This window comes from Neltuma alba, unplaced genomic scaffold (assembly GCF_004799145.2).
Source record: "Neltuma alba isolate B1F8T4 unplaced genomic scaffold, ASM479914v2 tig00011941_pilon, whole genome shotgun sequence".
Classification (NCBI taxonomy): domain Eukaryota; kingdom Viridiplantae; phylum Streptophyta; class Magnoliopsida; order Fabales; family Fabaceae; genus Neltuma; species Neltuma alba.
The window spans coordinates 121,198-136,381 of NW_021636527.1; the positions used below are offsets into that span (position 1 = coordinate 121,198).

The 15,184-nt window shown below is 32.4% G+C and overlaps 1 protein-coding gene across 1 annotated transcript; it reads left to right on the top strand.

Annotated features, from left to right (window-relative positions):
- Positions 1–3,623: 3,623 nt before the first annotated feature.
- LOC114719726 (NEDD8-activating enzyme E1 catalytic subunit-like) lies at positions 3,624–8,966 on the top strand. Its single transcript, XM_028905242.1, has 9 exons — positions 3,624–3,809; positions 3,947–4,110; positions 4,369–4,571; positions 5,347–5,579; positions 5,663–5,725; positions 5,809–5,865; positions 6,371–6,492; positions 7,397–7,514; positions 8,297–8,966. Exons 1-9 carry the CDS (start codon positions 3,708–3,710, stop codon positions 8,582–8,584), a joined length of 1,350 nt encoding a protein of 449 aa, XP_028761075.1. The 5' UTR covers positions 3,624–3,707; the 3' UTR covers positions 8,585–8,966.
- The last annotated feature ends 6,218 nt before the right edge of the window (positions 8,967–15,184 follow it).

The window sequence follows — 15,184 nt, forward strand, 5'->3', positions numbered from 1 at the left end:
CTGTTTTGAGGTGAGACAGGACTCTCATAATTTAAGTCTCATACGCACATGCTTCTTCCAACTTTCTAGCTTGTGCATGTGAAACGACCTCATTTCCACGCTAAGCCTCATAAGTATTTGCTTCAGCTATCCTACTAAGTGCATCTGCTATTTTTATAGAGGGAAATGCTTTTTTCTTCATGACTTCACTCTTCCTTCTGACCCCCAATGAGCTACTAGGTCGAGCCCTACCTTACTTGTACACCCACCACTGTTATCCTACCTAATGCCAGTGTTGCCCCCACCACCTTCACTATTCTCATTAAAGGTCACTGAGTTAAATTTCCTACTTATACTAGTTGACACATCTAAAATTTCATCTCTATCTCCAGACCCTTCTTCTATATCATCATCAGGTGCTCCTTTACTTGGAAGTGTCATAGAAGAAGGTACTCATACTTGTGGTCCAATTGCAGCCACATTCCCAAATAGTTGAGTTAATTCATCCCGAAATTGAAGTCCTCTTTCTTTGAATTTTTTGTAGTTTGAAACTTCCTGTACATTAGATACCAATAATATTATAAAATATTAAAAAAACAATAAATATACCAAAAACATTAACAGGAAGAGAAAATGTAAGATCAAAAGGTTAAATAATTACCATTAGTTTCTTCTCCCACCAATCATCAGCTGCAATTAACAATATTCTTTTCAATCTCATCCCAAACCTGTCTCGCAAAGCAACCTATCCCATGTTTGCCACTCTTTTTACAGGGAATCATATTTGTTCTTAAATTGAGGTTTTGTGTAGATTCTCCCAGTTTTGGTAGTGAACTTATCAGCAAAAATTTCCTAAGCTTTCTTTGTTAAGCTTGTACCTTTTCTTCCCCCTTATTGCACTAGTTCAATGCACAAGTCAATAAACACCTTTATCGTTCTTAAATCTCATGAAGCTTTCACCTTATCCTTACTCATTATGCTATAAAACAATTACAGCTCTTCAGTCATCACAAGTTCAATCAACCCAAAATCAATTAAAATAACAAGTGTCATTTTATCCAAATAAGCTATCAATACCATATTAACATTTTTCTTTCCTTCATTATTATTTTAAAAAAAAAGAAACTCTATCTTTTTATTTATAATATGTAATTAATTTTTTTAAACCCAACATAAAATAAAACTATGTTCCTATTCCTTTCATGACCAAAAAAAAAAGAAATTAATTTTAAAAACCAGAAATCCAACATCTGATAATTTCATTCAAAACAGGATTACAAATAATTACAAGGATTATAAATATGTCTATCTGGAAAAACTAATGTAAACTACATGGAGATAAAAACAGGTCCTCTAACTCCGAAAGCAACTCAATTCCCTGAAACTGAATAGAGTAGCACGATGTGTCAATTTCAACAGAGCAAGCAAACCAAAATTAAATGAATCCATAAATCTGAGAAGGAAATAAGCCAAGCTACACAAATGAACCCATAAATGAAAATCAACCCACTAGTGAAGCAAAATATCAACCACAACTATGAACCAAGCAAAAGCAGCTATGCACCAAGAAAACACCCCCTCAAGCCAGCACTGAAATGAAAATTAACTAAGGTTGGACGAAATCTGAGAAGGAAACAGATCTATGAACTAATAAAAGGGAAAAAAAAAGAGCACCAGACGATGCACAACATGTTGGCAAAACAGGCATGAACCAATCGAAACAGAGAGTAACAAGAAATTGAAGGCAGGATTTCGATGCAATGGAAGAAGAAAATGCATAAGGAAAGAATTGATTATTCAAGAGGAGACACCTTACTTGAGCGTTGGATTTGAGCTAGGGAACCACCGACAACGACCTCACCAAACCACCAGTGAAGGATGCTTCATAGCGACAAACCCAAGCCAACGATGGATGGATTAGACAACCCAAGGGGCGATCTTCTTCTATAGAGCAAAGAATTCTCTCACCGGCGCCTTCAAACCGCGACTCGATGGCCACTTCACTGATGGCAAGGTGTTTGTCTTAGGAGGACCGAAGGAGGAATGGATTTTGAGGAGCAAAGGACCAAGAAATGAATAATTGAGGGGTATATCCGTCTGGGAAAAAAAAAAAAAGAAGCACATATCTGTTGGAATTCCACAAAACCCACTTTGACACTCTCCAATTTTCTCCCCAAAAACAGATCACTTTCGCTTCTCCCCAAACCACGGTTTTTGGGCTAAAACCATGGTTTCTATTTTTTTTCCTAGTGTTTGGCAATGTTTTTGCCCAAACTATGGTTTGGGCATTAGAGAAATTTTTTATATCAATAAATAATTTTATTCTTTATTTATTATTATGTTAATTTTATTTATATGATGTATAATGTATATCAGATAGGAATAAAATTGAAAAGTTGTTGAATTTTAAATGAGAGTTAATAAAGTTTAAAAATTTTCTTGGTCTATGCGAAACATATTAGAAGTGACTTATAAATAGATTTAGAGAAGTAGTTTTCAAGTTCTTAATTATCGTTTTAGGAAGAATTACAATGAGATTCCAAGAAAAAATATATTTTAAAACAAGTATCAGACGTTATCATTCTTCATTCTAGAACTTATCATTACAAGCTACTCACGTTGTTATTAGGATCTTTTAGTAATTTTTTTTTCTGAGACTTGATTGTAATTCTCCCATAATTTTAATACTTTCTGTTGTTTAGCAAAACATGTTTTTTTTTTTGCTGGCCGGGAAGTTCAGCAAAACATGTTTTGAGCTTTGAAATTTGAAAATCTTAATACGCTTTCAACAACTTCACTGGAATAAATAAGAAGCGAATAAGCCATTAAATTTGTTTGAAAATGATTTTTTTTCCAAATTTTATCTTTATTTAAAATTATAAGTTACATTTTGATTAGCGAAAAAAGTAACATTGTATCACACTTTAAATAGGGATAATTACAATCATTTTATGAAGTTTATTTATTCCATTTGCTAAACATGAAATTTCGATAAATTGTAATTTTTATTTCTATTGCAAGTTGAGCACAAGTTATTAGGAGTTGATTTTGTGATTGAAAAATCCTGATAAAAGTTTAACCATGAGAATTTCTATTACCTAACCTCGTTAATAATAATTATTAAATTAATATAATGTTTAGATATTAATAAATACTTATAAGATTTATATTAAATAATATTTCTCCTATATGTCCTTGTTGCTTTCTAGTAACTATATATTTATAAGTGATTTTAATAAATAAAATTCAAACATAATTAACATTATGAAAGTCACTTATAAGAAAAAATATACAAATATAAATTACGATTAACCAATATTATCTTTAACTAGTGTCACTTAAAAAAAATTACAATAATCTAAAATCACCATTGTTGACCACCAGTACAAACAGGCACTCATAAGTTTAGATCAGCTAATGTTATCAATTATCTTAACAATATTATATATATATATATATATATATATAATTTAACATATCTGGCTGTCTTCTATTTTAAAATTCAATTTATAACCAAGTAATTCCTTCCCTGGGAAAGGAAAGCCAAAGGACGACTAAAACGACGCGTAGTTCGTCCCGTCACTGGATCGTCCTGTTTCGCTATACGGCAATATCCCGAGAGCGTTAAAGGCAAGCTGTGCTGCATTCCCGTCTCCACTCCCGGTGGGTGTAAAATTCTCCTTGGGGTCTGTGATTGTCATCGGAAAAATCCCAATAGAGCGACGGCAATGGCGGACGTCTCACCGCAACCGAGCCGATCGAGGGATCTTGACAAGCTCCTTCTTAGGCCTGGTAATCTCGTTGGTCCCAGGTTCGAACCTGGCCCTGAGGTACTCGCTCTTTTGCTCTCTCTCTCTCTCTCTCTCTCCCGCTCTCTATACTTAGCTTTTACAACGAGCATACGCTAATTTTAAGATTGTTTGCTGCCTTTTTTTTTCTTGCACTAATTCACGTTGGCATATTGCAGATGAGAGATGACCTTCAGACTTACGCCAGAGTGTTAGTAGTAGGGGCAGGCGGGTTGGGATGTGAGCTGTTGAAAGATTTAGCACTAACTGGTTTTCGAAACTTGGAGGTCATAGATATGGATCGTATAGAGGTTACTAATCTCAATCGTCAATTCTTGTTTAGGTAAATCTCTCTACTTAAAGTTCATATCTTTTGAATAGATGTTTTAATTCTGTTGCTCTTCTGAATACTTTGTCGTTGGGAAGGGAGGGCTCTTTAATCCTAGTTATACCACATGAGCTTGGTTGTTACTCTTGATGTGTGCCAAGATCCTAATATAGTTTGCTGCCAGCTTTTACTGGTTTTCGACAAGCTTTAGAGGGAAGGTAGTTTCTTTTACTCCAACTTACTATGAAGTTGATTGGAACTTTATTATTTTAGGCTTGAAGATGTTGGCAAACCAAAAGCTGAGGTAGCGGCCAAGCGTGTCATGGAAAGAATCAGTGGTGTAAATATTGTACCTCATTTTTGCCGGATTGAAGACAAGGACATATCTTTTTATAATGATTTCAACATTATTGCCCTCGGTCTTGATTCAATTGAGGCTCGCAGCTACATCAATTCTGTGGCTTGCAGTTTTCTAGGTGTGTATTCCTTCTGCTTTGTAAGCTTTGCGGCTTGTAGTTGGGGTGTTGGATTTTCCCAATAGAAATATCAATGAGTAGGACAAATAACATGCATGAATTTTGAATAGAGATATGTAATAGTGATACATGCATCTGATCTAGAAGGAAATAAAGCCCACATTAGGTGTGTATCTGAGAGCAAGGGATACATGTCCTCCAACCTTGCTCTTCAAATCTATGCATAAAAGTTAGACTTCTGGTTTTTGAACAAAATTTTAAAGTAGTGATGATCCTAATAAGCATTGCGGTGCTGCAAAACTATGTAGATATCAATAACTTAGTCCTGCAGGTCTGTTATTTATTACGTGCCTCTAATTTTCCTCAAATAACATGATGATAGAACTGTAATTTTTCGTGTGATGTGAGGTAGATTCCTTAAAAAGGAAAACACTTTTGCAGGCATAAATGCCATGCTTGTTCACTGTTTTTGTACATTAATTCTATAATGAGATCAGTACTAGGATCTCCATTTTTTATGGTTACAATAGACCTAGTCATTTCGTTAGTTTTGGTTCCACAGCCTGTATATTGATGTTGCTTCATATACACGGTTCCAATATATGTATTTTTTCCTTTTGTTTCATTTTTAATTTTTTTCCTTAAATAAGAGGATTGTCGTCTTCAGGCATTTCAGCCAATGGTTATCAATTTATATTCGGCCATTTCTGGTAAAATTTGTTGTTGTCTGTTAGTGTTAACCTTTTGATTCTTTTGTTTTCCTTGATTAATCTAGAGTATGATTCTGACGATAATCCACGAGAAGAGACAATCAAACCTATGGTAGATGGTGGAACTGAAGGTTTCAAGGGCCATGCTAGGGTTATCTTGCCAGGGATCACACCATGCTTTGAGTGTACAATCTGGCTTTTCCCGCCTCAAGTGAAGTTTCCTTTATGCACCCTTGCTGAAACCCCTAGAACAGCTGCTCATTGTATTGAATATGCACATTTGATTAAATGGAATGAGGTATTTCATTGCTTAATTTCTTGATGCTTCCTTTGTCATTTCGTGAAGTTCATAATTTTAATACACGTCCTTATGTTTTTCAGGTTCATGGTGCAACAGCATTTGATCCAGATAACCCTGAGCATATGAAATGGGTCTACGATGAGGTGAAGTTACTTTGATTATTTGTTTTCTGATTGGCATGCATCTTTGGCTTGTCTGTGACAAGTTTCACCATTGATATTTGTAGGCTTTAAAGAGAGCTGAGCTTTTTGGCATTCCAGGAGTTACTTATTCTCTTACCCAGGTAGATTTTTCTCAATCCATACGGTTTTGCCTTTTGCCTTTGCTGAGGGCTTGTTTTGGGAGTTTTGAAGAAAGCTGGGATGGGGTTAGTCCCGATTCACAGTCATTTGGAAGTTACAATGCTGTTAACAGAGTGGTTTTTTTTTTTTTTAATAAATAGGGGGGTGTTGTCGGAGGAGAGGTTTTCAATATTCACTTATTCATATTTTCTTTTAATATGAAGAAGAACAGGAAAGTGAAAAGCTAACAGGGCAAATGTTAAATGAAAAGGAACACAAACCATCTGAAACCCCTCAATTTGTAGAATTTTGGAAACGAGGGTGTGGGTCAGGTTATGATGGGCTGCCAACATATCCTATTCCACCACATTTTATTACCCAATCCTTCCGAACAAATTCTTAGAATTACCATGAATTATTAGATACTTGTGCTTCTCCTTTTTTTCCTGCCCTTGTCATACTTGGACTACATATTTTTTTGTCACTAAGCTGTTAATTATTTGCTAGGGTGTTGTGAAGAACATCATTCCAGCTATAGCTTCCACCAATGCAATTATATCTGCTGCATGTGCACTGGAAACACTGAAGATTGCAACAGAGTGCAGCAAAACTTTGTCCAATTATTTAACGTATGTGCTTTCTTTTCTATAATAATTGCTATTTCCAATCTTTAATCTTGTTTTTATCATCTTTTCTGCATTTACTCACTTTAGATGGGATGCATACTTGAGATATAGAATATTAGACATGGACACAGAAAAACATTTTTTCTTTAATAAAGGTCTAATGCAAAAGAAACGCCTGAAATTGCTCAAAATTATGCACCGTTCAGTATATTCATGTTGCTCGAGTTTTTTTTTTTTTTGGGGTAATAATAGTATAATTTTCAATACACGATCTATAATGGTTTTTGAGGGTCAAGTTGTTTGAAAAGCTTTAGTTGTCAGGGGAAGGCCCATTAATGATTTTATTGATGCATGTCTAAAATGCCTCCTGGTGCAAAAACTGTTGGGATTGGACAATGGGCAAAGCGGTCTTCTTATTCCCCTTTTTTTTCTTCCCGGGAAAGCAGAAGGTCCATCAATGAATTTAGTATCACATCTCTGAAAATGGCCCTAAATATTAATTTTACTTAGCCAAGGGCTTGAGGCGAGATCTTTGCCTAGTAGTATACAAATGGCCAGTGTTGTATGATGTATTTTTTCATTTTCTCTATTTTTACAATAATTTCTTTCTGCCAATCCCATGTAGCATGGCTAATTTCAGTACTTCACTTTAGGTCCTCTAGTATCTATTTTGCCCTACAAATATTTAAGTATTTCCTTTTCAACTTATCCATTAGAATTGTTTCCGGATTGCTAGGGCTTCATCCTCTAAAGTTTGAAATTACAACGCTTAAAAGGACGAGCATGAATTTCTAATACTTTTGTACATACAAATCTGTGTGCTCACACAATTCGCTTGTTATTTTGTGTCTTAGACGCACAGGATAAAGTATGACCATTGCTTACCAATTAATCCAATCTTATGTAGGTACAATGGAACACAAGGCGTCCATACTAAAGTCACGGAATTCGAGAGGGATAAAGAGTGCCTTGTGTGTGGTCCTGGTGTACTTATTGAAGTGGAGCCTTCAGTCACATTGCAGAAGGTTATTTCTCAGCTCTTGACTTCCGAACCTCTTCGATGTATAATTATAAATTTAATAGTTTTATGTTTTCTTAATGCTTCTCTATTCTTGATGTCTTTTAAGGGACTAAACCAAATATGTATGTATATGTGTTATGAAACTGGAACTATTAACATGTACGTTTCACTGCAGCTCATGCCTGGGGGCGCATATACTTTTTTTTCTCTCTTTCTGAGTCCTTATTTTGCCATTATCTTTTTCATCTAATACTGTACGTTTTAAAATGATGTATTTAAATTTAAATATTTTAGCGTGTGGAATTTGCAGAGCAGCTTCTTGTACGTTCATTTGACTTTGTGCCCTTGAAAGATTATTTTGGAAGCACATGAATAATCTTGAAGAGTCAAACCTTCATAGTTACTTGAGTGTTTTTATTACTTCCATTATCGTTTCACTTTTTTAATTATTGTCTGTATAAAGACCTGTCAAGTGAGGATTCCATATTAGAAAGCAAGAAACATTACAATTTTTTTATTTGGAAACGGCCATGGTCTGGATCTTCAGTGCGAGTCTTGTGCCCGCCTTTACCTTGGCTGATTTGACTTAGCTTCACGCAATTTACATCATGAGGAAAATATCCCGTCATCGATGAAATGGTCTGCATCTTGACTCTGGAATTGGAACAGGGCTCATGTGCTAATGATTACTTGTATTTTATTAAGTGAAGTTTTTCTCTTGTGCTGATATGAGTTATCTTTAGCCTACGCCTTTCTAATGTTTTTTAAATCTTATTGTGGAATCAGTTCATTGATCTTCTGGAAGAACATCCTAAGTTGAGGTTATCACGAGCCAGTGTCTCGCATCGGGGAAAAAATCTGTACATGCAAGCGCCACCTGTATTGGAAGAAATGACTCGATCAAATCTGAGCCTAACTCTTTTCAATCTGATGGGTAAACCATCCAGGGATATTGTTCATGTGAATGGTACAGCCACCACGAACGACCAAAAAGTCTCCTGCCTGAGAAAATTATCAGTTGTTTTCAAGGGAATTGATGGTGTTACAGATATGGACACAGCAGGAGGAGCATAATTTTGCATCAAGGGTTTACAAAACATGAAAGGTTTATGAGATTTGAGAGATCATGGCAGATTGCTAGTATTGTTGAGGCAGAGATAATTATGAAAAAGGATCTGAGCGTAATGATATTTCTCTGTAAGAATCAAATAACTCCTCAATGTGGTTATTCAATTCAAAACCATATTGATCTAAATAGCCATGTGGTTTGATTATTCGACCCTCGTGGATAAAATTAACGTAGATTGGCCCAACCTCATGAACATTTCTCAGTTTCTTTCTGCAGATTTGTTGCCCCCGGATCATAGCCTACTGGTTAATTTCATTTTCTCACATATGCTTAATTATATTGATGTAGCTCTGGTACATCGTGGATTTAACTTTTAGCTTAAATTTTCTGGGAAGTGGGTTGCCTCTTATTTTTGTGATTTTAGTTAGTTGATGGGGCTGTTTTGATCCTACCTGCAAATATAATTATGATATATTGGTTTTTTTGTCCAGAAAGTTGGCAAAAAAAAAAACTTGAAAAAAATTATTTATGACTAATAAATAGCGCGGGTTGTCATAAAATTTAAATGGTACTCTCTTGAACATAAATTATTAATAATATTGATAACGAGGTAAATTAAATCATCCGTCGGTCCACATAGGCACAGAATCACGTTGTGCGCGGTGCCTGTGGCATTGCGTGGATTCGAGTCTCTCAACTGCGTCACTCCCGCCTAGTACTCCACGCAACACACAAAAGTGAAGGTGAAGACAAGAGAAAATCTCCGGCGTTTTTTTTTTTGAGCAAAAAAAATCTCCGGCGTTTTTCAAGATTGTATAATAATCAATAGGAAGTTCCTGAAGCTTAAATTGGAACCTGAGGAAGAAGCAGAACAATTACTCGTAATATTATACTCTTTCAGTCTTTAATATATGGCCTAATTGTTAAGTTGGTTTCGGTCCTAAATATAAAATCTATTTATCATATTTATTAGTTTTTCCTAAATCATCTCTATTGATACTCCCTCAAGTATAATCAAGTAAAAGGTGGAGGAAGGATATTAAAGAAGATGATTATGGTATTTTGAAAAAAACATGTCATATTTCTTATAATTAACTAACTTACTTAACTTCTTTAATATAATTAAATTAGTTAAATAAGTCTCATATTGAGGGTATGAAGAGTACTATTCATACTTTCTTAGGTTTTCTCAGCTGAATCAATCGCCCATCCTCCTCATCAATCTGTGTTGCTGCTCCTCCGCCAGACTCTGAGAAGCCAATGAGGGATCCAACCGATGCAAGATATTCTTACATCAATTTCCTGCTCATTTTCCTTCAAACCCTGAAATTTCTCCTCCTTCTGTGATTTCCATTGTTTTTTAATGCTTTATATTCGCCTCTCGTCCAATCACTTCGCTCTGCTGACACGAAACTTGACATTAGTCTCCCAGACAATTTTCGTTTTGTTTTATGTTTTTCTCAATATATATATACATACATACATATATATATATATATATATATATATTTCTAGTATATTGCCGCCATTGGGAATGGTAGATTTTGTAACTTCCCTGCCAACTAGATGAAACCAACTCAGATAAATTCAGTCTTACATGGCAGTAATGGTAAGAGGAATCAATAGTCATGGGTCCCACAAAAATTTATACTCCTCTGGTTCTATTTATAGGACAGAGAAAGAAGATTTTTTTAAATTCTATTTATAAGGCACTGAGAGAAATTTTTGTATCGATGTATAATTTTATCTCTCATTTATTACTATGTCGACTTTATTTATATGAGGTATAATGTATATTAAATAAGGATAAAGTTAAAAAGTTATTAAATTTCAGGAAAAATCCCATATAAATACCTATTAAATTCTAAAATTTTGAATAAGTCATTCTAATTTCATAAAAAGACAAATAACTCTGTAGGTATTCATTTGGGATTTGCAATTTTTGACAATTTACCTATATACCCTTTCTTTCACTCTTTTTTTGTTAGATCAAAGAGAGTTCTTCTTTCTCACTTCAGGCTCTTTTCTCTCTCCCTCACGATGTTCCCAACGTCCTTCTCTCCTGAAACAATTACAGATCCTCACTTTCAAATCATCTTTATCTGAACTTCCAACTTCGTTTTACTTGTTTAGGGTTCATCCGAACTTCCAACTTCTAAAATTATTTTAAATTACCTCTACTTTTCTCACGTTACCATTCTTCAATCATGTAATGGGCTACTTCTCTATTTCTTTGGCTTCCTCATACGACTTGAAGAACACATATATATACTTTGGGCTTTCTCATTTCTCATTTGAATATATGTGATGTAATTGCTGTTACAGGGTTACTGGTTTTTGGTAAATACCATAATTCTAATGGTCAATACTATTACAAATGTAGTAAATCATGAAAATTATTATTAATATGTTTATTATGACATACTTTAGGGGTATTTATCTGTTATCTACTAATTTCTCAAAACATTTACCTCCTTATTTAATTCTCCCAAAAGGTTATATTTGGTGGAAATTGATCAAGTCAATAGTATGAAAATAGGCAAATACATTTTTCAAGTTGTTAATTACATTACATGTCTAGTCAACTTGTCTGACTTAGCCTCCCCAAAAATTTGCACCAAGTCTGAAAATGACTAATAAATGTTGCAAAATGTGTTATGAAAATAGTCATATGCATTTTGTAAATTGTTAATCATGTTACACTTTTAGTAAAATTGTCTGAAAATGACTAGTAATAAGTTACAAAATGCATTATGGGGATAGTCAACTTCATTTCACAAGTTGTCAATTACATTATATGTTTAGTATTATCTAGAAATTGTTAATAACAGGTTGCAAAGTGAGACAACCGTCCATTCAAAACTCATTTAGATTAAAAAAAATAAACTTATATCATGAGCACTTCTATCATTAACTTGGGCCTTGGACTTCTAAAATCCAGAAATATCATTCAACCATTAGCCCAATCCAAACTCATATTTTCAAACATACGAACTGACAAATCATTTTAGTATAAAGGATGGAGCCCATTAGTCAAAAGTCAACACTTTATAGCATAACACGTAAAGTCTTAAAGATTTCTAGCTTTCTAACAGCCTCCCATATCAGATAGTAGTAATTAAAAATATTAGTTTACAACACTAGAGTAGATGAGCCCTATGTGGCAATATATAATAAACCAGTATATAGAACAAAAGCAAGGAGGCTATACAAGCTATAACAGCACTTTATGCCTCCGGAGCCTTCCCTAATGGGCCACCACCTGAACTATCACTTGAAGATAGTAAAAACCATGGGGGTGAGACAAACGCCTCAGTAACCAGCTTTCCAACTCATCATACATACTAACATGTGATCGTAAGGTGTCAAGTGGGATGGTTATTAAATCTCAGGAAATATAGATATATCGATGGAAATATGTATATTCAAATAATCCCAATCATCTAAACCCTTGTTATAGGAGCTAACACACAAATCACATAAGTCTATCCCTCACTACAGGGGATCAATCAGATATATAGGCCTATCCCACTTATTGGGGGACAAGTAAGAAGTCACCAACGTCTATCCCTTATTCTAGAGATGAAGGAAGCCAACCAATGTGCACCAATAACGACCTTACCATATGGTAGGATAGGGCTCAATCCAAAATCTAAATAACAACTAATCATTCACAATATAACGAAAAACGTCTCAGTCTTTTCTCAGTATAATCCATAAGATATAAATCATATATTTTTTCATACTTCTCAATTATAATTTCAAAAATCTCACAAGACAATTTTCATAGCTCAAAAGGTATAACATATCTACTTGAGTTCTAAAAAACACATTATTATTCTAAAATAGCAAAATACTCACAAACAACACATTAGCATATATAACAAGTGAAAAGTGGTTACCTCTCGCCAATGCAATAGTAAGGAACTACAAGGTCAATCCTTTACTCAAATAATAATTAATCTATACTATTAATATAACCACATATTAATATCAGCTAATTAATTAATTAATTAAGCTTCTATATATTATTTAAATTTTTAACTTAATTTAATTTTTATTCTAAATTTTCACTGCTCTCATAACCCAAAATTAAGTATTTCAGAACCAACTTATAATTTTCTAACAAGCCAAAACATTTATTTACATCCTCCAAATTATTTACTCTAATAAAAAGAATTTTTCAAAATTTCAAAATATGGATTTATTATATTCTGGACTCTAAAAATCTCATTTAAAATTGAAACTTCAAACCAAATGATCAAAAATTCAATAATGCTTCAAATATTTATAAATAAATAATTTAATCAAAATTTTAATGGTTATAACTATTATATATATTTATTTCTATAAATAATAAAATTTTTAGCTAAAATAATTATTTTAAAACCTCCAGTTACTCAATAAACAAAACTAAACTGATTAAAATATCAATAATATGTCAAAGAACCTAAATAAATTATTTAACTTAATTTTAATTGGTAAAAATATAATATATATCTTATATATATTTTTCCAACTAAACAAAATTAATTTAAATGCTAAAAACCAATAAATGAGTAAATCTAAACTGATTAAAATTAACTACTTATTTATCTCTAAATTCCTATAATAATATATTATCAAAACTCAATACTTATATTATATATAAGTCTCAAATTTTTTTCTAATTACTATAGTAATACTACTATTAAGAAGCGTAAAATATATAAAAAATATTTATAAAAAAAGTTTGAAAGAAAAAAATAATTTTATATGCCTAAATTATTTTTAAAACTTATCCCCTCCTTCAGTGGTCTGCTTCTCTCACTCACACTAATTCTCTCTTTCCGTCTTTCTATCCTGCGCACGGCAAAAACTGAAATGTGGGGGGATATTTAACACCCCCACATATTTATTAGGGGAGTTCCCCCTAATAAATTTTATCCCAACCCCCAACTCCTACTTTCCATTGAATTTTGGTGGAAAGTTGACTTCTTTCCCCCTTTTTTTTTTAAAAATATTATTATTTTATTTTTTAATTCTAATTTTATTTTTTTTGAATTTTTTTAAACTAAATCTTAAAATAAAATTTAGAATATTACACAAAGCATATTATGGAATAGTCAAATTCATTTTCCAAGTTATCAATCACATTCCATATTTAGTAAAATTGTCTGGAAATGTCTAATAACAGGCTGCAAAATATGTTATAAAAATGGACAAATTCATTTCGCAAGTTATTGATCATGCTACATATTAAGTAAAATTGTTTAGAAATGGCTAATAATAGGTTGTGAAATATATTATGAAAATTGATACTTTCATTTCGCAAGTGATCAGTCACGTTACATGATTAGTAATTTTATTCAACTGAATCACCTGAGTTTCGCCTAATTTGTAAATGGCTAATAACAAATTGTAAAACAAGTTATGAAAGTGGTTAAATTTAATTTGAAAGTCGTCAATCACTTTACAAAACCTGTTGATGCTTTTCATTTAATTTTAGTGACAATTTAGTCTTTTCACCAAACTTTGCAAATCCCATATTTCTACCTCATGCTTATGTGGTCCTTTCACTTATCTACATGACCTATCTGTCTTTTTAAATTTTAAAAGATATTTTTTGGTCATTTTTTTTAAATTTTAAATGAAAGTTAATAAAGTTTAAGATTTTTATCGGTCTATGTAAAACATACTGGGCTCTTATTTTCACTTCCAACAATGCCCCTTTTTCTCTGTTCCATCTACCCATCAAATCCATCAGCCATTCAAATTTGAAAACGACCCCAAAAAACCTTCATTACTTTAGTAACCCCATTCCACCATCGTGCCCTCCCCAACAATATGTTAAAAATATTTACTTATAACATTTATACTAAGTTGATATTGTAAAATAACAAATACATTGTTATATATATTAATTTTTTGAGTGGAAAAAACTATTTTATTACTTATTAAACTTTGATTGTTATTGCAATTTTGCAAATTCTTTTAAATTTTAAGTCACATTTAAATAAATTTTCTAACTTGTCAATTTTTAATTGAATTGTCACACACTCATACTTTTACATCTAATCTTTAATATAAAAATTAGATAACTAATTTATAAATATTTAAAAATTTAGTTGCGTTAATAATTTATAACAAATATGTGTTATTTTTTAAAAATATTTTTTACAATTGTATCACCTCTTTATAAAAGTTTTCTTACTATGTATGATTAATAAGGATACTTTAAAAAATAAATTTTGTAATTTTTTACAAAATAAATTTTCTATTTCTAACTTGGACCCGGTAGATATATGCATATTGTATAAAAAATCACGTATAACAAGATCTGATCGAGTAAACCTAATCAATATAAGTAAATTGATGTAAGTTTTGTTTTGAAAAAAAAAATACTACTTTGCCTTTAAATATAGAAGATATATAAGATATTCATTTAGTCTTAAGTATAAGACTTAGTTTATTTTACCTCTCAAATTTTGTAATTTTTTTAAGATATCTTATTAAAAATCGACAAGTTGGAAAATTTATCTAAATGTGACTTAAAATTTAAAAGAATTTGCAAAATTGCAAAACAATCAAAGCTTAGCAAGTACTCGTTCCCTTCTGTTTTATAA